The sequence below is a fragment of the Orbicella faveolata genome, unplaced genomic scaffold, assembly GCF_042242905.1.
Source record: "Orbicella faveolata isolate gen_17 unplaced genomic scaffold, um_ofav_v1 contig_14, whole genome shotgun sequence".
In the NCBI taxonomy this organism is placed as follows: Eukaryota; Metazoa; Cnidaria; class Anthozoa; order Scleractinia; family Merulinidae; genus Orbicella; species Orbicella faveolata.
Window position 1 is genome coordinate 2419452 of NW_028301541.1, and position 23745 is coordinate 2443196.

At 38.9% G+C, this 23745-nt stretch overlaps 1 protein-coding gene and 1 long non-coding RNA gene across 3 annotated transcripts; one reads left to right on the forward strand and one right to left on the reverse strand.

The window, feature by feature from the left end:
• Positions 1 to 18: 18 nt before the first annotated feature.
• LOC110055652 (uncharacterized) lies at positions 19 to 17527 on the reverse strand. Of its 2 annotated transcripts, XM_020762031.2 has the most exons (18): positions 17398 to 17527; positions 16760 to 16873; positions 11042 to 11176; positions 10314 to 10442; positions 9600 to 9710; positions 9369 to 9497; positions 9140 to 9280; positions 8791 to 8910; positions 7469 to 7555; positions 6862 to 6990; positions 6270 to 6392; positions 6029 to 6154; positions 5397 to 5687; positions 5056 to 5155; positions 4388 to 4779; positions 4043 to 4171; positions 3593 to 3827; positions 19 to 3141 (listed from the first exon to the last, which is right to left on the reverse strand). In XM_020762031.2, exons 1-18 carry the CDS (start codon positions 17471 to 17473, stop codon positions 2934 to 2936), a joined length of 2775 nt encoding a protein of 924 aa, XP_020617690.2. In that variant the 5' UTR covers positions 17474 to 17527; the 3' UTR covers positions 19 to 2933. The 2 variants fall into 2 exon arrangements, with proteins under 2 accessions (XP_020617690.2, XP_020617691.2); XM_020762032.2 differs by lacking the exon at positions 7469 to 7555.
• Positions 17528 to 17567: 40 nt separating this feature from the next.
• On the forward strand, positions 17568 to 18870 carry LOC110055656 (uncharacterized). The gene is made up of 2 exons (XR_002297387.2): positions 17568 to 17850; positions 17971 to 18870. It is a non-coding gene; the product is annotated as an uncharacterized LOC110055656 (long non-coding RNA).
• The last annotated feature ends 4875 nt before the right edge of the window (positions 18871 to 23745 follow it).

The window sequence follows — 23745 nt, forward strand, 5'->3', positions numbered from 1 at the left end:
GAGAAAGGAGGACTGCAATTATTTTGTCAGATCAATTTTATTCATAAAGCAACACTATATTAATCACTATACAAGGGAAGCTGATCGCTTCAATTCAAGTGGACAACACGTGTATTTTAGAACTATTTGCTACCTTTGAAAGTGGGATGTTCTGGCGTTGATATAGAAACTCCCGAGAAACTGTCGCTAACTTAACACGACAATACTCCAAATGAAAAAGGAAACTTTTTACATGGAAAATTTGTAGCCACTTTATGGCAGATCTTGAACTGCCACGTGTAATTGTTGGTCACCTTTTAAGAGAATCCTGGCTGAAAGCAAACTTTGAATTTTGTCTGGTCTGTTAATAGTTTATAATCTTTCTCGTAATCGTGCTGTTTCTAATGAAATAATAAACACCAACATGGCGTCATTCTAGAAGAACAAGTTAGCTTATTAACACAAGGTGCAGTACACTGCGAGTTCACCAGGAAAAAAGAAAATGCTTTCAACAAAGTTTGCTTCTCAGCCGGGGTTTCCCCATCGCTCAAACTGGAACCAATCTGAAATGGAATTTCGTTTCTTGGACATTATTTTAAGAACTGAACTCTTCAAAACATCAACTTTCTTTTACAGCTAACCTCTAAGTAACAGCTTAAGTTGTACACCTGTATAAATATATGCAAATAATAATTATATTTAACCTATACTGATGTATTTATTTATATATTTACACATTTTATTATTGTGTTATGGCCAACAAATTGTCTTGCAACATATAACTATTTTCTTAGTTGGCAAAACAAATATTCTTCCTTAGCATCCGTCAAGTAGGTCGTCACGCAGTTCTTCTCAAGAGAAAATGTTGTGTGACGAGTCAATGCGTGACGATCTACAAAAAGGCTGCAAACCAAAGATTACACAAAAAATCAAATGGAAGCACGTATAAATGAAATATCTGAAAATTATGTGAGATAAATTTTTTTTACGCGTTATTACTCTTATGATACTACTCGATGATTCAAAATTCAAAATTCAAGCCACAAGCAAAATAGCTTGTCTCTTAGAGAAAATGACAAGCTCGTTATCGGATCTTTTCCCTTGAATTTGGAAGGGAAAAGCACTGGAAACAAAGTTACCGAGAAACACTATTTACAGGAACGTATGGTAAGGCAGTTCTTTCACGCGACAAGTAAATTTCCCAATGCCTATTCTAGTTTTAGATTTGGGATTGAACACTTAAGCAGAGTGCCACTTAACTTCCTATCAAACTACTAAGCATTACATAAAAGCGTCATAACAAAAATCAGAACGAAAAATTAACAACTACCTGTAACCCGGGCCAAACATAGAAAGATGAATCAACCATGAACGTTTAAAGGGGCTCAGTCACGGTATTTTGAGTTATTTTGGCCACATACAAAATTACATTTCAATGGCAGGAAACCTGAAAATAACAGTTTAATAAGATAGAAAAACACCAAAGACATAATGATAAACCATAACGGAACGAGGATGGCTAAGGATGGAGAAGATTGACACGGAATACGAACGACGAATTGGAAAAATTGAGGCTAAACTTTTCAATATGCGCAAACCGTGACTGAGCTCCTTCAAGCTACGACAATGCCGCCCTTTCTAGCCAACGTCTATTTGAATTGCTACAAGACTTAACTAATTTAAATATAAAACGGCAGACTAATTTCCAACACTACGGGAAAATTGAGTAGCACAAATTGAAAAGGTTACCCTAACCATGTTAATATGCCCGATGAAAATGCACGCACGCGATGATACAAGAATGTGGTGTGCAAGTCCTAAAGAGTAAACTGTCTTAATTAATAATCCACGATCGACCAAATGGACATGAAATGAAAACTGACAGAAACTTCTAATAAGGTTGTATTAGGTCATAATCCTCAAACGTTTTTTATTTCTCCTCTGGTATAATCAGTTTCGAACGAAAATGTTTTTTTTTTTTTTCAAATTTAAAGTAAAAAAGAAACCACTAAAAGGGGTTAACACTAACAACACATAAAGCAACAAAACCAAGTTAAATATCTGATACATAATAATTAACTTGCAGTGCAATCTAAATAAATAATAATATTATACTCTTAGCCATAACAAGCTTAATTACTTTACATCGCAACCAAAAATATCCTCATGTACGTATCTGTTGCTATACACTCAAATTTTGTTTACAAAATTAAACCATTATCCTCTATACAAATTAAGGCCATTAGTGATGTTATAAACTGCGGGAGAATTAATCTGTTTTCGAACATACAGCCAGCTGATGCCCAAATCAGTTTGACAGGCTATCTACAGTTCTTGTCCAAACCGGTCTATCAGGATGTTTGAACGAGCAAATACTTGAAATAGTGTTACGTTAACCTATAACATCTGTCCCGATATATATTTTCAAATTATCGCCAAAGGCGGGAAAGAAATAACATTCTCAATTTAGGTGACAGCAGGTACACACCTCTAAAAAGATGCGAATAATTTAGGTACTATAATAAATTAGATCTTGTACTTTTTCACACTCACTGCAAACACAGATATTACATCTGTCCAACTAAATGGAATTAGCAAAATAAACTCTTTTTCACAAGAATATTCCACTCGAATACTATTACTTTAGCCTCGCTCGACATTGATATCTATGAATTAATTTAAACATTGCTTCTAACACACACGATCAAGCAATCTTCTTTCAATCGCGGAGTAAAAGGTTCACGAATGAAAGCGAAGACTTAATCAGCCCTTACCAAGCTACCTAACTCCTCCTTTACCAAGTAACCCTCTCTTGTCCTACGTCCCCCCTAAAATCTAAGGGAATACAGGGCAGAGACGGGGGGAGAGGAAAGTTGTTCTCCATTGCGCGTCATCTGATAGGCCTGACCTGTTGTGGAATATGGTATTTATACACGCCACACTGTCGGGCAATATCATACTATATCTCCATCTACAACGGCAATAACTGGACTTCTCTCGTCATGATCGTCATCATCGTATTCCACGTGCTTGTGCCCTTCATAGTTGATATTGTCAAAGTGCCTATTGACATTGCCTTTGCTTGCTGCTGACCTACTGTAAACACTCTTTAAAATGGTAGCTTTGTCATCTGTTGTTTCATTGTCAGCAGTATAGACAATTCTGCAAGCAAAGAGGACGAGGTCTTGGATTAAAGATGGTACGATTAACTGCAAGGCATTGATACCCCTGGGCATTGTTTTACTAGGACATTGTAACCCCTGGGAATGTTATCTCAGGGCAATGTCCCCCATGGAAACTGTGGGACTATAACCCAGACTACAGGAACCCCAACCATAATGTTTGAACACACATTTTCGGCTTGAAAACCGTGACCAAACCCTTGGTACAATTTTTAGCTCACTGTCGATTGCTCATAGTACTTTACAGTTTTCAGTTACTTAGGTAAGAATGTGTAATATGCTCTTTTTCTCGACTTATCACAAGTAAAACAAAAACCAGTGGTGAGGGACGCGCGGTTTCTTGCATGTTTAAGCTTTGAGGTCGATTGTGATTATAATTCTTCTGCTACAATTTCTCTCTTGTGATTACTAAACAACCAAAGTCAACTTACTGAAGTTTTGGCGACCGTTTCTTCCGCGCAACGATAAACACAACAATACCCGAGACCACACAAACAAACACCAGAACACCGAACGCAATTCCAAAGACAAGGCCAGTGTTCGATTTGCTGCCATCTTGGTGAGCTTGTTGGTTAATAACAGCCGTAGGTTGAGAGCTGTAGTTTACACTAACAGGGGAAACTTTTGATGATGAACTTGCCGTGGGCTTGCGAGTTGGCGGAACGGCTACAGAGAGGAAAAAATAACTGTTAGGACAAATTTGCTGCAGTCTATTGCAAATCCGAAGCGAATTGGATTGCTTCTCTTAGCGTTAGCTTTTCACTGAGATCATTGCATGTGTGCAAGTCATCGTCTTAAAATCCGCAGAAGTAAAACCTATTTTCAGTCTGTCGTGAGAGTCAGTAGAACCCACAAACATCGAGTGTCAGTTTTCAACTCACTTGCATTACACGTTTTGCCATCAAGTTGAAGATAAAGCCCATTTGGACAGCTACAGCTAAATTTCTTTTCCGATGAAATAAGGCAAAGATGAGAACAATTTCCGTTGTCCTTTGAACAAGGCGTAACAGCTGCAAAAGAAAACAAAAAAATCAGTAAGACGTTTTATTCCCCTCATTTCAGTACAACAGCGTAACAAGGCAAATACGAACACGTACTAGTGGAAAAAAAAAATCATTACTGGATGTTGTCTGATACTTCAAGTTTACAACATGTTTCAGATGCAATAATCTTGAACGCGTTTTTAACGCGGCTGAGCTTAAAGAAAGTGCGTCTTTTTTGCGTACCTGTAGGTTGTCTTTGTGGGTGGTATATATGCAAATCGAGCGGCGAGAAAGCCTCATTTACAAGAACCGTGACATTCTTTCCCGTAAACTTGTTGGCTTTTTTGATTGCCTTCTGATCGATCCAGTACATGTGGTCTTCAAACACAGTGATGCCTGTGGGTTCAATGATTCCCTGGTTCACTATTTCTCGCACGTTTGTCCCGTCCATGTCACAATGCTTGATGACTTTGAGCTTAGCGTCAATCCAGTAGAGCTTCCTTGTGGTGTAATCAATTGCCAAATCAACCGGCCACTCTATATGGCTTCCACTTATCAAGACTCGGCGCTCACTGCCGTCCATGCTCGCTCGTTCAATTTTGGCCGGGTCGCCCCAGTCTGTCCAGTATAAAAGCCTTAGGAAACATAGAAAAGAAAACAATAAGCATTTAAGACAAGAATAAGAGGGCATGGGATAATACAGAGAATATAAAAGTCCTTCAATATTTCAGTTCCAGACCATAGTCAGCAGATATTTGTGTTGTAATTAATGTTTCTCTCTACTGATAGAGTTACGTGTTGTATTCAAATTTAGTGCGCAGGAGGTTTAGGTTTACAAGTCCTAGGATTTACATGATTCAATCAGAAAGTAAGTGAGTGATGTAGAATTGGTCAAGTGATATTGTTCTTACCCCTCAGCCGGGTCCACTGCTATAGCACTGGGCTTCTCAATACCCTCCGTTATTAACGTGCGACGGAAAGAGCCGTCCAGCTCTGACACTTCGATAGAACCTGCGAGGAAATTGAAACGCGAGAGTTACTTTGAACGCATCTAATCACACTCATCAGACATGGTGTTGAAAGTGGAAATCCAAGGCCTAGATTTTGAAGACAAATATTACATGCCCATTGATTCTTTCACCACAAAAATATTTTAAGCAAAACATTTTCCAACGCCATTACACTCCTCCAGCCAAGAAATCTACCAATCAAGGTTTGACTTCATGTTTGCTTAATGAAATGTCGCGTTTACCTTGTTTGGCCCAGTAAATTTTCCTCCCGACCCAGTCCACCGCAATGTACGAGTGGTCCTCCAGTCCTTTGTCCATGACGTCGAAGATTTGTGGCGCGGCATTAGCCTGGATACGAGCCCGCTGTATTTTCCTCAAGGCCTGTTCCGTCCAATAGATCATGCTTGTTTTAATGTCGAAGTCTAAGGACACGGCGTTTGTGAGTTTAGCGACCGCTTCCTTATATTCAGAGCCATCTGTTCTAATTTGTCGAATATTTCTGCGGTTGCTGAAAATCAATGAAGGACGAGGGCCTGGAAGAGATAGAAAGCTATTGTTAAAAGAACGCTTTGCAATGTGAAAAAAACAAACCAACAAAAAAACAAATAAAAGTTTACTAAGGTAGAAAAACATCAAAGAGATAATAGCAAACCAAACACCAACAAGGATGACAAAGATTGCGGAAGATTAAAACGGATTACGAAAATTAAAAACGTTTGGTACCCAAGCTACAAAATTATGTTTATTTGAAATATTTCTTTTTCTTTCTTTCAGTTTAAGTTTCATGCCTGAGAACTAGCTGGTTGTAGGTAAGAGCAGCGACTATTATAAACATTCACGATTTAACATTTAACAAGCTGTTTCCTGTACATACCAGTGGCCCGACATTTCCTCCCATCGGGATCCAGCACATAATTGTCAAGGCAGGAACATTTGAAGCTTCCTTTCGTGTTATGACAAATTTGACTGCACATTCCTGGTATCTCACACTCATTTATATCTGAAAGAAATAAAACGTCATGTCATACTTGTAAAAATAACAAGATAAGGAGACCAATCCATTCTTTGTTTACTACAACTACAACACGAACTCTAGCTAGTTCCCAGGCTCTTACCTTGGCAGCTCTTTTTATCGTCCGTCAGCTCATACCCAGTTTTACACGAGCAGTAGAATCCAGTCTTCGTGTCGTGGCAATAGTGCAGACAATGGCCATTGTGATCCTTGCATTCATCGATGTCTAGATACAAACGAACAAAATAACCTGTTTAGTATCGGCGTTCAACTTTTCAAGTTCAAAGTAACAACCTCTGTCGAGGTTATTGTAAGTGTAGCGTAGGCGTAGGATAGAGTAGTGTGATGTGATCTGGTGTGGTGTGGTGTAGGGTAGGGTAGGGCAGTGTAGTGCAGTGTAGTGTAGTGCAGTGCAGTGCAGTGCGGTGCGGTGCGGTGCGGTGCGGTGCGGTGCAGTGAAGTACAGTGTACATGCAGTGTGGTGTAATGTAGTGTACCGAGTGTAGTGTAAAGCAGTGCAGCGTACTGTAGTATAGTGCAGTGCAGTGCAGTGCAGTGCAGTGCAGTGCAGTGCAGTGCAGTGCAGTGCAGTGCAGTGCAGTGCAGTGCAGTGTAGTGCGGTGCAGTTCAAACAGTTGGTTTGAAGATTCTATCCAGACTATCGTAAAAGTGTTATCAAACATGTTTCCACTCACCGCAGTTATTTTCATCCTCTCCATGAGGGCAGTCTGGGTGTCTGTCGCAGACTTTATTGTCTGCAATACAGATTAGGCTGCTGCCACATCTGAACTGATTTGCTTTACACACAGAAGATGGACTAGTCGCTGCATAATAATCAAAATAAACGGTTAAGCTTTGTGTTGCACTTCCTAAAATATGAACAGTTTTGTTCTGGGACAGTATGATTTAAATTAACGAAAATCTCAAAAATAAGCACCTGCAGGTATTGATACTATCGAGCCAGTCTTAACGATCGGGAGAGAGAACGCAAAATATTCACGTTTTGTGACAAAAAGATTTAACAACAGTTTCCTCCTTTGCGGGGGGTGGGGGTGTCGGTTTAAATCTTTATTTTCCCTTTCAATGGATAACTTAAATTAGACTTTAACTCCTTTTAATCTACAGCGCTGTTTTGGTGTTGGCGACCAGTAGTTTGCATATGACGGCGGGGCTAGTGATTTGACTTACTGGGCAGTAAACTGTCAGTATTTTTAAGTTTTATCGTTTATTGTTCGATTAATTTACAAGTAATTAATTGAATGATTGTCCCGCATGCAGACCTTTACTTAGGGCAGTACTTACAATTAACATCGACTGGTACTGTGGGATCCGGCCGCGACGTTCTAAGTGTTGTTGGAATTGTAGTAGTAACACGCGGGGTGGGAGAAGCTGGCGTATCAAGACAGTAGCCCAGAATAAATTAGTATATTAAAGAACCTTATGAAAACGAATCTTTACAGACGAGCCTATGACAAATAGTTTAACATAAAACCCAGCCCTTTCTAGCTTGGTCTCCAACACATTTTTGGAAAGGAGACTTGCTTGAAACTTTCTTTGTCTAGTAAAGCACGCCCTCAAAAAGTTTTAGTTAGAAAACTTAAGAATAAAAAACGAAAAAAAGTCATTTTCGGTGTAGAGTTGACTAATTCCATTTTTTTCTAACCTTAGTTACCATTCAATTGATGTCCTTGCACGTAACTTAACATCTCAACGTAGCTGTAAAAGTGGGAGTCTCGAAATTCAAATTTTCAGTCAATCGCAATTTCGACAGTCCATAATTCCACACAATTTTTTTTCCTTGCCCTGTTATTAAAATATTTTAACTTCTTTTTTTCAAGTTTTGTATTCTAAACAGTGTCACAGACCCAGTACTAAGTGCATGCTCATTGTTAGCAAATCACCAGAACACCAAATAAACAGTAACTAGTTAGGGAAGGATAGAACAAGAAGATAACATAGAACACAAACATGCACATCACAAACTGAATCAAGCAGATTTAACTGTGATAAGCTTACCATACAAAAACTAAAACTGTGCTGGGGTTAGCAGGTGGCAAGGATAAAGCATTTGCATGTACACCAAAACAAAATACAATGAAACAAAAACACTATTTACCAGTGCATGGATGAGTTAAGAATAAGGAGCCCTGGTTAAAAGTGTTTACTTAGTATCAATTAGAATAATGGGCTACTGTCTCGTTTTACTTTACGTTACCGTTTATTTTTAATGCGGCACGGTTATCAAAAAGTTAATTTTATACGCCGCGGCACGGAGAGAAACTATTAAGAAATTTACTGTGTTTAAATGTTTTAAATGGGTGACTTTAAACTTTACTTGATTTACATTTATTACTCGGCTTCAGATCTCTAAATAGATATACTGGAGGAAAGGATGATTTGAACAGATCTTGCACTAGCTTCGTAGCGGAGAAATTACTGAATTTAAGCATTGCTTTTTACAAATAAAGGCAGCTTAATCTTGCTCTGAGCCTTAATTTATCGAGGCGATGAGAGCGAAGCCTATGAAGCAGGATTGCATGGCAAGTCTGTGGGGATTATAACAAGCGAGTGGGTCTTCTGTGCACTACGAGTGACACGCGCGATTCACAAAACACTTCACTTACGACAATTCCTTTCGTCGCTGTCATCACCGCAGTCGTCGTTGCCATCGCAACGTTGTATGGCCGGAATACACTGAAGATTTCCGCAAGTAAATTCTTGAGACGGGGAACACCCGATATTGCCTGGAATTTGACAACAATAATGTTAGAACCTTAAAGGAGCTCAGTTACAGTATTTTGAGTTATTTTGCCCGTGCACAAAATTACTCTTTAATTAAAAGGAAACCTGAAAATAGTAGTTTAGCAAGATATAAAAACATCAAAAAGATAACAAGGATGGTTAAGGATAGATATGATTAACACGGATTACAAACGACGAACTTGAAAAATTAAGGTTCATCATTTTACTTACCGCAGCTGTTTTCGTCACTTCCGTCACTGCACTCTTCAGCTCCATCGCAAATCCACTTCCGGTGAATACACCTGCTTCTATCGTTACAAAGCCATTCATTCCTCCGGCATTTTGGCGGGGGTGGGGTGGGTCTGACTATCACTGATGATAGAAGACGTAGAGAAACTACTTTAGACAACGAGGTCACGGCTTATCGTTGAGCTAGAACACAGGAGCTTATGCAACTTACCTGAAGTATTGCAGGCTAATTCGTCCGAGCCATCCAAACAATCTCGTCTTCCGTCACATCTGTACAGGCCGCGAACACACCTTCCGCTTCCAACACAACGGAACTGCGAGGGATCACACGTAGCATCGTCTGTTGTTTCAAGACGAAGATAAACGTTACGATCAAAATAATAAATAATACAATTTTACAAAATGTTCACGAAAATAACGCGCGTAAACTGTAAGAACTTACGACAGCCTTGTTCATCGCTTAGATCTCCGCAATCGTCCTCCAGATCGCAGACAAACTCTGTAGAAACACATCGGTCGTTTTTGCAGCGAAACTCCGTGGGTGAACACGTTGCTACAAAACAAGCAATTCAACAGCTATTACAAAGGAACCTTTACCTTTTCGGGTCTGTTGTTGAGCAAAAGCTATAGATCTCACGGTTACCTAATACAGTCGTGCCGTTCTTAAAATCAATTCAGCGTGGTACTTTTTCTGTTTTCAGCGCATTTGGAGCGAATTCTGACAACTCGCATTTATGGGCCAAAACAGCACACATGTAATTAATGCTTGCATTAGCGAAAGGAAACTAAAAACGGCAATGGAAATTTAAAAAAAAAAAAAAAAGACATGTTCGTTCCTTGGACGGTGTTAAAAAATTGAAACTGATCGCACTTTTGCCTAAAATATTACGCTACTAAATGTAAAACCGGCGTTTAAATGCCAGAAACAGTTTAGCCTCTTTCAGGCATTCAGTTAGTTGGGGCGCAGCACGAAAAACGGCGAACGAAAAAATAGGGAGAAGAAAAAATTAGAGAGAAGCGCAGCGGCGTGCTGGGAAGGCGAGGGAACGACCTTTTGTTAAATTCGTTCGCTCCTCGCACCAAGCCTCTCTCGCTCGCCGTTTTTCGCGCCGCATCCCAGCTAACTGACCGCCTGGAAGAAGTCAGACACACTTACGCTTGGGGCAGTCTTTCTCATCGCTGTTATCACCACAGTCATTTTCCTGGTCGCATTTAAGAACTGCATCAATACAATTCCCATTATCACATGTGAAATCAGACGATCCACAAGTCGTCGAGACAGTGGCTAAAAAGGAAAACATAATAAATACATTCTTTTTTCATAAAACAGCAAACTGTTGGGCGCGGTCCCAACCATACAACAGGAGCTTACATGTATCGCTATTCGGTGGACGCGAGTTTTGTGTCAAGAACGTCTAGTTAAAAAACACATTTGAACTGTTTCTCGCTTGGGACGACAAAGGACGAGAAGTCCATCAAAATTCAAAAGTACAGCACAAACGCGTTTCGCTTGATGGTGATTGTAACAATCGTTTGCAAGGCTAGAGTACGCAATTGTGTAAACTTCTTAATTGACCGCGCAAGGTCGGTTTTTATGAATCACTTCATTCACGTGCTTAATTCTTTGTCTTATTTAAAAAAAACTGCAGCAAATATCGTCCAAATAATGCGTGAAACTAGACCAAATATACAGCAATATTGTACGTCACAGTTAGTCAGCACGATTTCTCCAATTCGCACGCCAGACTTAAACTGATAAGGGTCACGAGAATTAAGGAATAGCTCAGAAAGAGAAATTTTATTGATTCATAAAAAGATTCTCAACACCGAGTACCTAAAGAAATTTAGAGAGCCGTAAGGAGAATATCATATCAAAATACTTACGACATTGAGGTCCACTATCAGTGGCTTCATCACTTCCATCTCGACAATCATTAGCTCCGTCACACACCCAGTTCCTGGGGATACACGAGCCGTTAGCACAAGTAAACTCATTAGTTGGGTGGCACAAGCGAAAACCTGAAAAAAAAGATAAATCGTGCATATGTATCAGTGCAGAACAACTTTCAAGCAATTAAGTTAGTGAAGTCAGTGTGTTACGTAATTTGGATTCCGGTCGAAATTTGCATTACAATCCATCCTTGAGATAACTTCTCGCTCTAATAAATTCGATACATAGAAAGCACGTAAAGATCTGAAGGCTCCTGGAGTCAGGAAGTTTGGTGAATGATCGTGCACTTACGCACAGCAGCCATCTCGCATCACCCACGTCACGTCACGCGCGACGTGAATGCCCGGGGGATAGAAGACAACAAAGAGTGATTGATTGCATTTAATTTATTTCGGAATTCAACTCTTTGAAAACTTTCTTAAATTAAAGACGCTACCAAAACTTGGCCAACGAACAGTGAGAAAAATACTTAAGGTTATTTAACCTGTTGCAATGAGATTAATGTAATAAGTTCAAGAAAATCAACTTTGCATTTTACTCAAGATTCAGTAAACAAGCGTCCACTTAAAAATAGCGTCACAAGAACGCATTATGCACATTCCATACATAATGCGTTTGGTTTAGTAGTCGACTTGTCACCGGGGTGTAAGGCTTAAGCTGCGGGGAAATTACAAGCCAATTCATTTCTTACAAAAGAAAAACGAATTCTGCGCCTGTTTTTTAATCGACGGCAATATAGTTGACAAGAATTTACTTTCAAGTTGATGTCATTGCATTGTCTTGGTAAGATGTTCAACGGGTCGTAATAATTAATACACTTGACCAAATAAATGCGACGGTTAGGAATAGTTATCATAAAGAGATCAAAAAAGGTCAACTTTTGCTGGCAAAATGTCAACGTTGTGGTCAAACCAGCAGCCAGCGAGACTATAACGAACTCTTTCCAGGAGGCATGGGCAAAAATACTTCTTCCTCGTAAATTGTAGTCAAATGAAAAGGATTTCGTGACCATTTGGTCAACAATGCGCTATAGTAGAGTGGGGGCGGTATAAAGAAACAAAAACACCTGAAAAATATTGGAGGCCGATGGCAGCTAAAAGCTCAGTTGAAAAGCTGCAAATTGGATCACTTGAAATATACGGTTTTGGTTCTAAGGCCGTCCTAAAAAAGCCCTGACAAACAACTCTTAAGTCCAGCCTTCGGAATGCAGATTTAAGTGGACAAAATTCATTAATATTACAACATGCTGGAGGCCCCTTCCATACTACGCCGCAGAAATTTAAAAACGTCTTTTTCACTCTGAAAACGCACGAAATTTGAAAACGCAACAATCACCGGTCATTTTGGATTTGTGTTTGAAGAAAACTCGGGCAGGGAAATCACGTGATTATCGTGACGTCATCGTTTACGAAAAGTCCGTCCACTCTAACACAGAAAGCCGACGTTTTCAAATTCCTCCCGGATTGAAGAGTCTTTTCGAAAAGCTACGTTTTCGTGACGGATTAGTGTCGACGGTAGGCCTAGAAGTGGAAAGAAACGGACGGGGCCTGAGAACCCTCTGTAGAGGCTTTCTTAATGTTAACTGGTGCTTATCCAAAAGAACTGCTTTAAAATTTGAGCAATGCACAACTGTGCCTTCCAAAAAACTGAATTGAACTAATAAGCTTATTTAAGCTCATACCTGCATACAATATTTGTGACCTCAAATAGTATATTGATTTTGGCCTTCAATTCCCCTTTAAGTCCTTTAATGTTGACCAATGCTATATATAATATTTGCAAGTGTTATTCCTGCTAAGAATAAACAGGATAAAAGGGTCAAGTATGTACCCATAACCAATGCGTTCCTTGAAAACTTTTCAAACCTTCCTTTTCAGGACAAACCTAATTTAGTTTTCACCAAGAACCATGGAGACAACGAAATTAATGAGAGCTAATTACTGCTACTGCTATCACAATAAAGCAACATAGCAATCAATTTTGAAATATTTAGTAGCTGACAAGGGTACATGTTCTACCGTAAGTTTTCGTTAATATCTAACACCAAAATGCAACATAGCACACATTATAAACTAGAAGGTTCAAATTGTTGAAAAGAGTGTTCTAGGATTCTTTAGAAACAATAACAGACAATATTTTCTTATCAATGATTACTTCTGCTAGTTCAAAATATTTGTTTTTAGCTGTGCTAATCGTTATCTTTTCAATAGATTGTAACTGTAAATCCCTGCAGAACAAACCTACAAATTAACCACTGAGTAAATGGTTAGTGTGAACAAGCTAACAAAAAAACAGCACAGTGTGAACAAACTAGACATCAAAATAACACCAGCCATTTTTAAAACTATAGTACTTTTAGCAATTAGTGTTTTTAAAATGTTTCTAAAATATCTCTCGACTACAAAGGATAAAATACAGCAGCTAAGTTTCAGAATCTATACAAATTAATAACCTTCAGTTATTTGTTTCTCATACAGTATCCTCCCCCTTTGTGCGTACTTTAGGCACCGTTTATGAAGGTGCCACAGTTATACTTGGCAAATTCCTCACAACTTGTTGTGTAATTTTATCACATACACCTGACTTCAGTTGCATGAAAAAGTGCTATAAATTAACATTTCTACTAACACTGGGTTGTTCTTTTTTGCACAAGCAGACTGCATATTTCTGAAATTTGTATGGTATATACAAGGGATAGAAGACTTCAATTATGTGTTACATTCGCAAACCTCTTCTGCACCATTTTTTAGGCCCAGTAATTTAGCTTCAAGCTAGCTATCACAAGAGGAAAAGATATTACACCCATTTTTTTCAACCAGCTGAATGCATGAGCCATAAGTGACCAAAAACAATGTTGATCATTCATATGTGAAAGAGATATAGGATTACTGCTTGAGGTCCTAGGCACAAGTGTTTGCTAGAATTCTTATAAATGGTTCATGTTTTCTTTAATTTATCCACAATACACCTAAAAAATAGACCTTAAGCTGTAGTAGTTGAGCAGTCTGAACTTAATACCCTGTCAACTTCACTTAAATTTCTTAATTTAACATCAAAGACACATGCAAGTCTCGAACAATTATGCATGATTTGTATACCAAATGGAGAAATATACTTAAATATTTACAGTAAAAATGGCTTGCCTTAATTTAGCATTCTTCAAGAATCTGATGGTAATATTCAAAGGCTTCTTCCTGATTTACGAGTCGATATAATAAATAAGAAGGCATAACTGTTATACAGGATATTACACAGTGGCACAAAGATATGAATTTTATTTTTGAGTGGCAAAATCTTGTTTTTAACATGATCACTCAGAGAAATAAAATTCGCATCTTTAAGCCACTGTGTGAAAAATTTTCTTTTTATTTGTAATTTCATATAGACAAACTGACTGTTTGTACAAACATTTACTGTGAAGAAGTGAGAAATGATGCCATGGAGTCCTCACTAGTGATAATAAGGAAAAAATTCCACTCTGGGCTAGGATATAGTTTCATACAAATTCTACAAGTTGTGTGTTTTCCAGTAAAACACTTGTGTTGATCTATATACATAATAATTCTCCATGCAATATAAGACATCTTGGGGACTCTATGACTAATTACAGTGACAAAAGATTGGCTTGCTAACTTGTTTAAAGAGCAATCAGCATCTCATCTGAACTGACATAAAATGGATCCTGAATAACTTTGGAGCCAGCTAATAGATAATACAACAGTGTAGCATAAAATACACTTCTTTTGTAGTGCAAACTACTTATTTCTGCCAAAAGACGTATTTCAAGGCCAAGGCGAGTTCATGAGTGGAGAAATGTATGAACTACAAAACATCTTTTGCTCAAGATGCTTCCCTCTAAGGTGTTTGGAGGTTTTTTGGTTTCAAACTTTTGCAGTTGAAACTTAATATTGACAGAAATGGTATTGTATTTATGCAGTGAAGGATGAGAATATCAGTTTAGGTATTCAGCTGGCATAAACTTGATGAGCTCTGCCAGGAACACTTATAGTTCGTGAATTCTGATCTTTCAAGTTTCTAAATAGTGTATTATTCTATGTTCACACACACACACACACACAACATGAATGCCTTTGTATCTCTTTGAATGCCTAAAAACGTGATACTTGTGATGCAGACATGTGACTCAAATTAAATATATTTGCACATACATAGCTGAGCAAACTGGTCTGTAAAATGCCCCCTATAGATATCTACCTTGTCTTTAATAAGAGACCTTCCATCGAAACTACAAAAGAATCACTCAGATAGTTTTTGTTTAGATTGCCAAACCTAAACAAGAAATATTTATTATATTAAACTTACAGCTTTTTGCATTTAGCAACAATATTATAATTCAGCACCCGTTGCAAAAAGTCCCGTAGGTTTTGTCCGCTTAGAACTTGAAGAGTTCAAGGAGGTAAGTTATGGTTTATTTTATTTTCTAAGCTGACGGAACATGCATGCTTCACTGGTAATATTGAAGAATGTAAACAGTCGTGGTATGCGTTAATAAACACAAGGGGATTAGTTTCTGCATTCAATCAATTCCTTTCGAACTGTACAGGGGATTCCTTTTATTCTTTTAACACCTCCACTTTGTACATTTGAACAAGAAAAGAGATGTGTTGCTAGAGGAACGGATCATAACATTCTATCAACATTTGTACGCAAGACGAAAATTGTAAACAAACAGTTCAGACCACAGACGGCCAAGCCGCAAAACAATGTCTAAGAATTCCATTAGAGTGAAAGGTTATCGATACGTAAGCAAAAGAATTGTTAAATTTGCCTTATTAGTTCAGACTGCATCACGGTTTCTAGCTTTCCTGGCTAGAATCCAAAGAGTTTTCAAGTTTCCTTATCGCTTTGGCAATCGGTAAAATACAATAAACTGTTGCGTACTTTAGTTATATGCAAATTTCTGTCGTGAAAAATATTGACCAATCGCCGGCAGCCATATTGGCACACCCACGGACGGCCCCCAAACAAAGGCGACGAACTGACTAGATCGATTCAATATTTTTTCACCAAGTTATCTACTTTTCTTCCCCAAATCGCGCATTTAGACTAAATAACTATCGATTTAATATGATAGAAGGGTTTTGCTGTTAATTATTTCACCAATTTTTCTACGAGGAAAACAATAAAATGGTCTCAGCTTAGTACCTAATTTCCCGAGAGAATTTTAATTTGAGCCAGCAGGATTTAGTTCGTTAGATTTCCGCATGAAAATTTGTTTACATTCTTATCGTCGCTTAACTTAACTTCGATGTGTTTTATATTTCAGTTCCCGTCTCTAGTATACGAACTATACTTCAATAACCAGAGGGAAAAAAGTGTGTGGATTAAGAAGTTCGCATTTCGTTTTGTTGATAGATGATTTTGAATTTCAAATTGATGGTCGAATCACGGAATAAAATAAAGAGGCAATAAACGTCTCGAGCGACTCTGTTTTAGCCCAACATTTATTCTTAAACGTTGAAGACCTAAGGTTAATGACTGTTGGATGTTAAAAGACGCAAAACTGACGATAGATTCTCATTCCATTTATATCCGCCAAAATCGTGACAATGAACACCTAACACGTCGCAAGTTTACTTTGTTCAAGGATAATTTCAGCCTCACTGGAAAAAGTATGAAAACAGACTTACGACATCCTCTTTCGTCTGAATTGTCTCCACAGTCATCTGAACCATCGCACTGCCATTTTGACGGGATACATCGTTGGTTATCGCATCTGTACTGCGTTGAACTGCAGTTAAAACCTAGCAACGTACGGCAGGTACAAATTTAGTAGTTATCAAGAAAGAATGCGATGTAAAATTTAACTTCTTACCGACCTGATGAAAGGCAAGTCCGAGTCAGTTTGAAAAATAACACAACCAGAGTGAAATTACAAGGAACTCACGCTAGATTTGAAGGGCTGACGAAAAAGTGTTCAAACTGGAGGGTGTGTTCGGGGGAGCGGTGTCGCCAAACCTTTACATTGTAAAATATTCATAGTACAGTCTATCTCGTACACACGCCGGTCAAGATTTCAAGCTTAGAAGAAATGTTCCTCTCAAACTAAGAAAAATATTGCTGCTAACTAGCGATAGTTTCTCGCCTCTGGGCTTTACAAACAGTCAGACCAAAGTTTTAAGTGGGGAAAGCGAAAGCTTAGTTCAGGTGTATGCCACCGGCGACCGCTTCGATAAACGGTAAGCTTTCTTCACTCGAAGTTTTGAACGAGTCTCAGATAAAATTCCTCCAAAAAAGTCTCGAGACAGTAATTATAAAATATACTTACTTGAAACCGTCCTCTGCTTTAAGAAAATTATCCAGAGGAGTCCAAAAAAGCGGAGCAAACCGGCTCCTAGAACCATGTTTGATTGTTTCTGCTGCTTCGTGTACAAGCGTGGGGTAGTGATGAGTAAAATTTGCATATCTTGACGGTCATTTGCTGCGAGCTCGGGCAAGTATCACGCCACTTGACGTCATAGCGCGCCACACGGACAGGTGAAGGAGCTTGCGAGGAAGAGAATCTTTGTTATCGAGTGACTTCGTCTACGCTGAAAAGGATAATCAATCTAGTGCAATATTTCTTGCTTAATGAATCTCTTCTGCTAGAGAACAGCCATTTACAGTGCTACAATGGATTAATATCAGCCAGTTCGAACCTTTTCCGTAGGATGCGCGAACCGCGAGTGAAACGCGTACGACTACACGAAGCCACGTGCGCCTCCACTACACAGCGCACTTTGTAAGTCAGTGATTGAACCATGTTTTACCAGGACTCAACATTGATTCCTTCACGTGATAACATGTGTTTTTGTAAGGTTACATTTGCTATTTTATTTTGCTTTATTTTTTTGACGCACAGGGTCCGTCAAACAAGTGAATATCGCGCGCGTGATATTCATATACACAGGCTCCCTCGGCCGTAACCTCCAGAAAACCGGAACAGGGAAACTCGGCTTACACGCGGAAAGAGAGAGAAAATTTGTATTTCAGCTGTCGCGATAACGAAATGAATTTAATTAAAATGGCATGATCCGATCTGACGGTGAGAAAGTCTTGACATGATGTCAAATGAAACTTCCTGTTTGAGAAATGTGCTCTGACAACTTCTGTGAGCGGCAAATATGGTCAGATACACATGTTCATTGGACACTACCTTTGGAGTTAATCGCCCTACAGACACATGTTTCATCTCGCGGAAGATATTCTTCCTGGTTACAGGGATGAAGTTCCAGAGGTGAAAATGTCGCTACAGATTATGCCCCGGCAATATTTCAGGAATTTCTGATATTTTAAAGACTTTGAAAAATGCCTCCGTAGTCCGCAAACAATGTGTTATCTCCACGATCAAACATGTAACACATGTGATAAGCTCATAGTGCATGAGTTTTTGCCAGTGGGGGTGAGGTCTTCCTGTTTTCGTTTCGTCAAACGAACCTTCAGTTGTGAATTGTGATATCTGCCTCACACTGCATTTTTTTTTTTAAAGAAATGGTAATTAAAAAGTAACTTTTCATGCCTAGTTTTAATATGTTGCGGGCCGGTTTGTCTAGGCAAAACCTGTGTATTTTGTGGACTTTCAAGTGGAAAACGTGCAAATTATATTTATAGTTTTCTCAGTGAAAAGGTTTGCACAACCCTAACTGCTTTATAATAATAAAAAATCGTCGCTGCTGAAAAAATATTTACCACTTAAAAGTGACAGGCAAAATCGCATTCGAATAGGTCTGTTTGCAGCTTAATTACATCGCTACTATTTGACCATGGTTGTCCAGTAGTTTTGTTCCAATGTTCTATATAAATTTGTCTGTGTTCTCGGTACTCTTTGTGTACGATGTTGTTTGCTCTCTGATCTCTCAGTAGCTCTAGTGTACTCTGTTTAACGTCCTCTGTTGGTCAGTCATTGTCTGTGAGTGTTCTGTGCTCTTTGTTCTGCGCACTCCACCGATATTCACTGCATGTTCTTCCTGTATCCTGTCCTCGCCATTTTTTTTCTCTTTGCTTTATGCGCTACAGAGAGCAAAGTAGCTCAGTTGGTAGAGAACTGCACCGGCATGAGTTTGAATTCTGTTCAAGCCTGAATTTTGTTTTTTCAAGCTGTTTTTTTTTTTCACAGCTTCAAGTTGTGTAAATAACTTCGGAGTGCAGTTATCAATCATGTCTTTGCATCTTTCTCAGCAGTTCAAGCAGTCAAGATCTTTCAGATGTTCACTCGGCAAAGAACAAGTGTGCGCTGAGTATGCGCTGTGTCTTGTCGCCAAGTTGTATTAACTTTCTTTGTATTGTTTTATGTTCAAATGGTTCCCCAAATATTAGTTTGCCGTTCTGAACACCGTAATGGGTTTGCCATGATAATTAGATGTTAGTTCTACTAGAAAAAAGACATCAATGTAGAATTGTCTCTCGAGTGCTTGACTTTGAACGGACTGAACTGTCGAAATGAGAAGTACGGGTTTGTTTTGACCAAAAATGAATCTTTAATTTGGCTTCAATATGAAGACGCTACTAACTCTAGAGTTACAGCGTGCCTGATCAGGTGTCCAACGATGGACTCCCATGCTCGACTTTGATTACCACCAGAAGGTCCACTAGAACCTCCAGAGGGTACTTCCCAAAGTGTTTGGTGAGGGTGGGCGGCCCGAACATTGATCTGAACCTGTCACCATATTTCAGACCAAAATCTGTGATTTTCCACACCCTATTTCAGACCTGAGCCAAAAATCGATACTCCATTTCAGACCTATAGAATCAGTACACGGCTTTAATATATCACCGCAACTGACTTTCCAGAAATGGCTTCCATATCAGTGCGTGAACATCTGAGAAGGGCTACAAATTTGACGATGTTGATGAGGAAAAAAAATATGTAATTCCTTGTAAACAAAACAACCAGTGCAAAGTTAGATCAGTGGAAAAAATTCCCTTTTTCAGACCAAAACCGCTCAAAAACCATACTATTTGGAGCCGCACTACCTGTGCAGCCCGTATCAGGGAGTACCCTCCCCCCGGGACTATACAACACTTTGAACCATCATTGGGAAATCGTACGACTCAGCACCACGTGGTACCGCCCGGGAAGTACGTCGACGAACCGCTTCGTATACGTCCCCCCTCTAGGACATGAAATTTCTCTACGGTCTTCACATAAAATACTAATTATACTGTACATGTATGCTGTGGAAATTCTCAACAAATTCTTGAATCATTGAATATCGTTTCTTTAACTTTCACATTTCTCACAAATCGACGGAAAAGGATTTTCCAACCAGATGCCAGCTCTGAAAATTGTTTTTGATTTTGTAGACACACGACTCCATTAAGCTCTCAGTTTTTTAAAAGTCATCGTGCTAAAGGCATATTTATCTGTCTATCAATCTATCAAAGCTGAAAACACTGTACATGAGCGGAAGAGTAATTGGCCTTGAAGTTCATTCTATCGGTTGCTTAGCAATTATTCCACGAGCGCGCATTAGATATGCGATGTTATTAAAAACTGGATCATTAGATAATGCGGTTCAAGAGTTTTCATTGGCTCCGCCGTCATGGTATACAAGCAATAATACCATGCTCTACAAACATGGTAAGCCCAAACGTAATAAAAACTCGTGAATTGTATTATCCGATCATCCAGTTTTTAATAAAAGCACACAGCATCCGTTTTGCTGACTGTAGGCTTTGAATTTCATAAGAACTACCTAAAAATCTATGAGATAGCCAACCGGTTTATATCTTTCTGAGCTGAACTCTTCTGTCAACTACGCGTCCCGTAAAATAATCTCTTAGAACTGTTTATTTATCCCTCCCTTTTGAAAAGTGACCGCTACCCGGCCTGCAGCTGTAACCAGCTGTTGCTGAACGGCAATGATCCCGCGCGTTTTCCCCACGCGCGTTACCACTCCACATGCTAAATTTGGCATCCATCGCCAGGCAAGAAATTAAAGTTTTTCTTCAAACAAATTCCTCTTTCAGGACTTTTTTTCCTACGAATAGCTGTAATTTGACCCGGTTTACCAATAGGAACGTTTTAAATTGACATTAATCCTGGCAAGACATTTTGGAGCACACTATTTTCGAATATCCGACATTTGGTGACGATGCACAAAGCATTGTAAGGATAGCTTTGAAGTCTCGAGTGGAGCCGGCGCGAAGGGAAGCCAAGCAACTGTATTTGTGATATAGGAGATGGCGTTAATTACGCAATTATGGCAGGGGAAAAGACAATGGTCTTCTTAACTGTTTGCAGTTCTAAAGAAGGAATCAATATTTCAACTGCAACTCCGCCATTTTGTACGCCGCGCTCGAGCCGTGAGTTGAATTCGTAAGAATTCAATCAGAATTGCAAAAATGCCCGATGAATGAACGCCAGCGAATGGCACAGGAAACCACGCGGAATGAACTCATGAAAAAGTCATGATTTTTAAATTTTTTTATTGCCATCAGAGTTATTTCTGACGATCACAGCTCTCAAATGTCATGCAATATTGATGCAGGTGATGTTTGCAAATAACGTAAACTCCACTGTATGAATATCGGTGATGCTCTTAAACCAGTTCAACAGCGTACGCTCTCCAGAAATATAAATCATTAAATACAATGTGCAGGTTGTTTGGCTCAGTAGAAAAATTCACAGCCAAGACAACACTGCCCCATGGCGACCATTGTCATGTAGGATCATAACAAAATTCACTTCAACTCCCAAGTAAAGAAAATATTCCGGCGTCTTCTTGAAATAACTAAGTTTCCGTCATGAGTGAGTAAAATATCTCCTTCTCCCTATTTTTGAAACAATGTCCGTCAAACGCTTCCGGAAAAGGCCTTAAAACTAAAATAAGGACTACTGTAGTGAGCTCCTAAAATAACTTCTCAGTTGTCGTAACAAAACTAACACAAGATTTGTTTTGTTCAGTTCAGTGGTCGCACAGTTTTTTCAATCTTTGGCGTGTTACAAAACAAACCGGCGTTTGGCTCTGCGACCGAAATACCAAATTTCAGTTTTTCAATTTAAAGTAAACTTGTGTTGTTCGGTTTTTTATCGATTCTTCAAACAGCAACATAAACCTTTATGTATGCAAATATTCAGTTTACAAAACCTTTTTGTTTTGGCAAGAAATTTGTGACGCTCGCAGGCACTGCTCATGCCAAAACCAATATTTTCGCAATATTTGTACATTTTCAAACACGGTAAAATTTAATTTACAGGAAACAGTTAGAGCATTCCAAAAACTAACGAAATTGTACAAAACAATTGTCTTACTAAACACTCTTCTATTTTTTTTTTCAAAATTCTGGAAGTGCGCATACACAGATTATAAACATTCACAGCTAGCTTTACTTCATATACCCTGAGGACACATCTGTTATTTTTTATTGAAAAAGATAATGGATCACGGTGCGAACGGTGTTTGTATAACAGATTTAGTCAACCGTAAAATGTTGATGTTTAAAATCCACTGTCGATTTTTTTTTTCTCCAGCAAGCTTTTTTCCCTTTTTAAAATATTCAGTCCGTAAACTCAATATTTCTGGAAAACGATCAAATCTGACAAGTGTTATTATAGTGAGCAGCAAGCAAATAGTGGCGTTTAATATTTCATATGTGAGGGTAAAAGCCAAGTCTCTTAGCATATATATTCAAACTGAACCGTTTCCAACTGTTTTCCAATTCTCAGAAGGGCCATAATACCTCTACTGGCCGCGGAACCGACAAAAACTTTGTGTGGCTAGTTTCAATTAGGGGCAAATCAAATTATTCCGCTTAAATTTTCTATAAAACTGCTTTAAAACGGTTTGGATGTCGTTCTTGCTACGGTAAACAGTTTTTGTCGTATTGATTTAATGTTCAAAAATGTCATTATGACGTTTTTCGAAGAGAACTCTGGCGTCGCATAAGAAGCTCGTGACCAACTCGGGCCAAATATTCAAGTAATTACTCAGAACTACAATTAAAAGTCTGACACAAATACCACATTTAACTTTGCACCCTTGAACTTTAAATATTGTCTTGGCAAAAGTGTTCCGAGTTTCACGATATCCATCGTTCGCACGACACGTGTTCCCACGTTGTACGATTCGCGGAACGCGTAACTGCCACTCGATTCACGAAAGCGGACTCGCTGAACGTGAAAATAGTGCTTCTAGCATGGCCACAGTTTTAAGGAACGCATTTGGTTTGTTTCAAAGCCTGAGATAAATTGAATTAGTAACCGCACTCAAGAAGTTACAAGAAACTGGACGGCAAGCGCAGGAGTCCCTTAAATCGACCAGTTTGTGTTAAATGAGAGTTCAAAAAAAATATTTACAGTAACCTCCCTTAAATCAAAGCGTGCACCGACTTGGGACAAGCAAGATTAAATATTTGACTGCCTTGGTATCAGCCCTTAAGCAGATCAATGCCATCCCTATCTGGGCATCCACAATAACAAGTAGCCTCTCTTAGAGGTGTCAACTCCAGAGCAATGTCTTCCTTAGAATTGTGCCTTATAGAGGTGTCAATCTTAGAGGCGTCCACCGTGGAGGTGTCCCCCATCCCATACAGATGTCCTTTCAAGAGGAGTCCACTCTACAGCGATATCCTTAGAGGTGTTTACTTTCGAGGTTGTCACCTTACAGTTCACCTCAGAGATACGTTTTCCATCCCA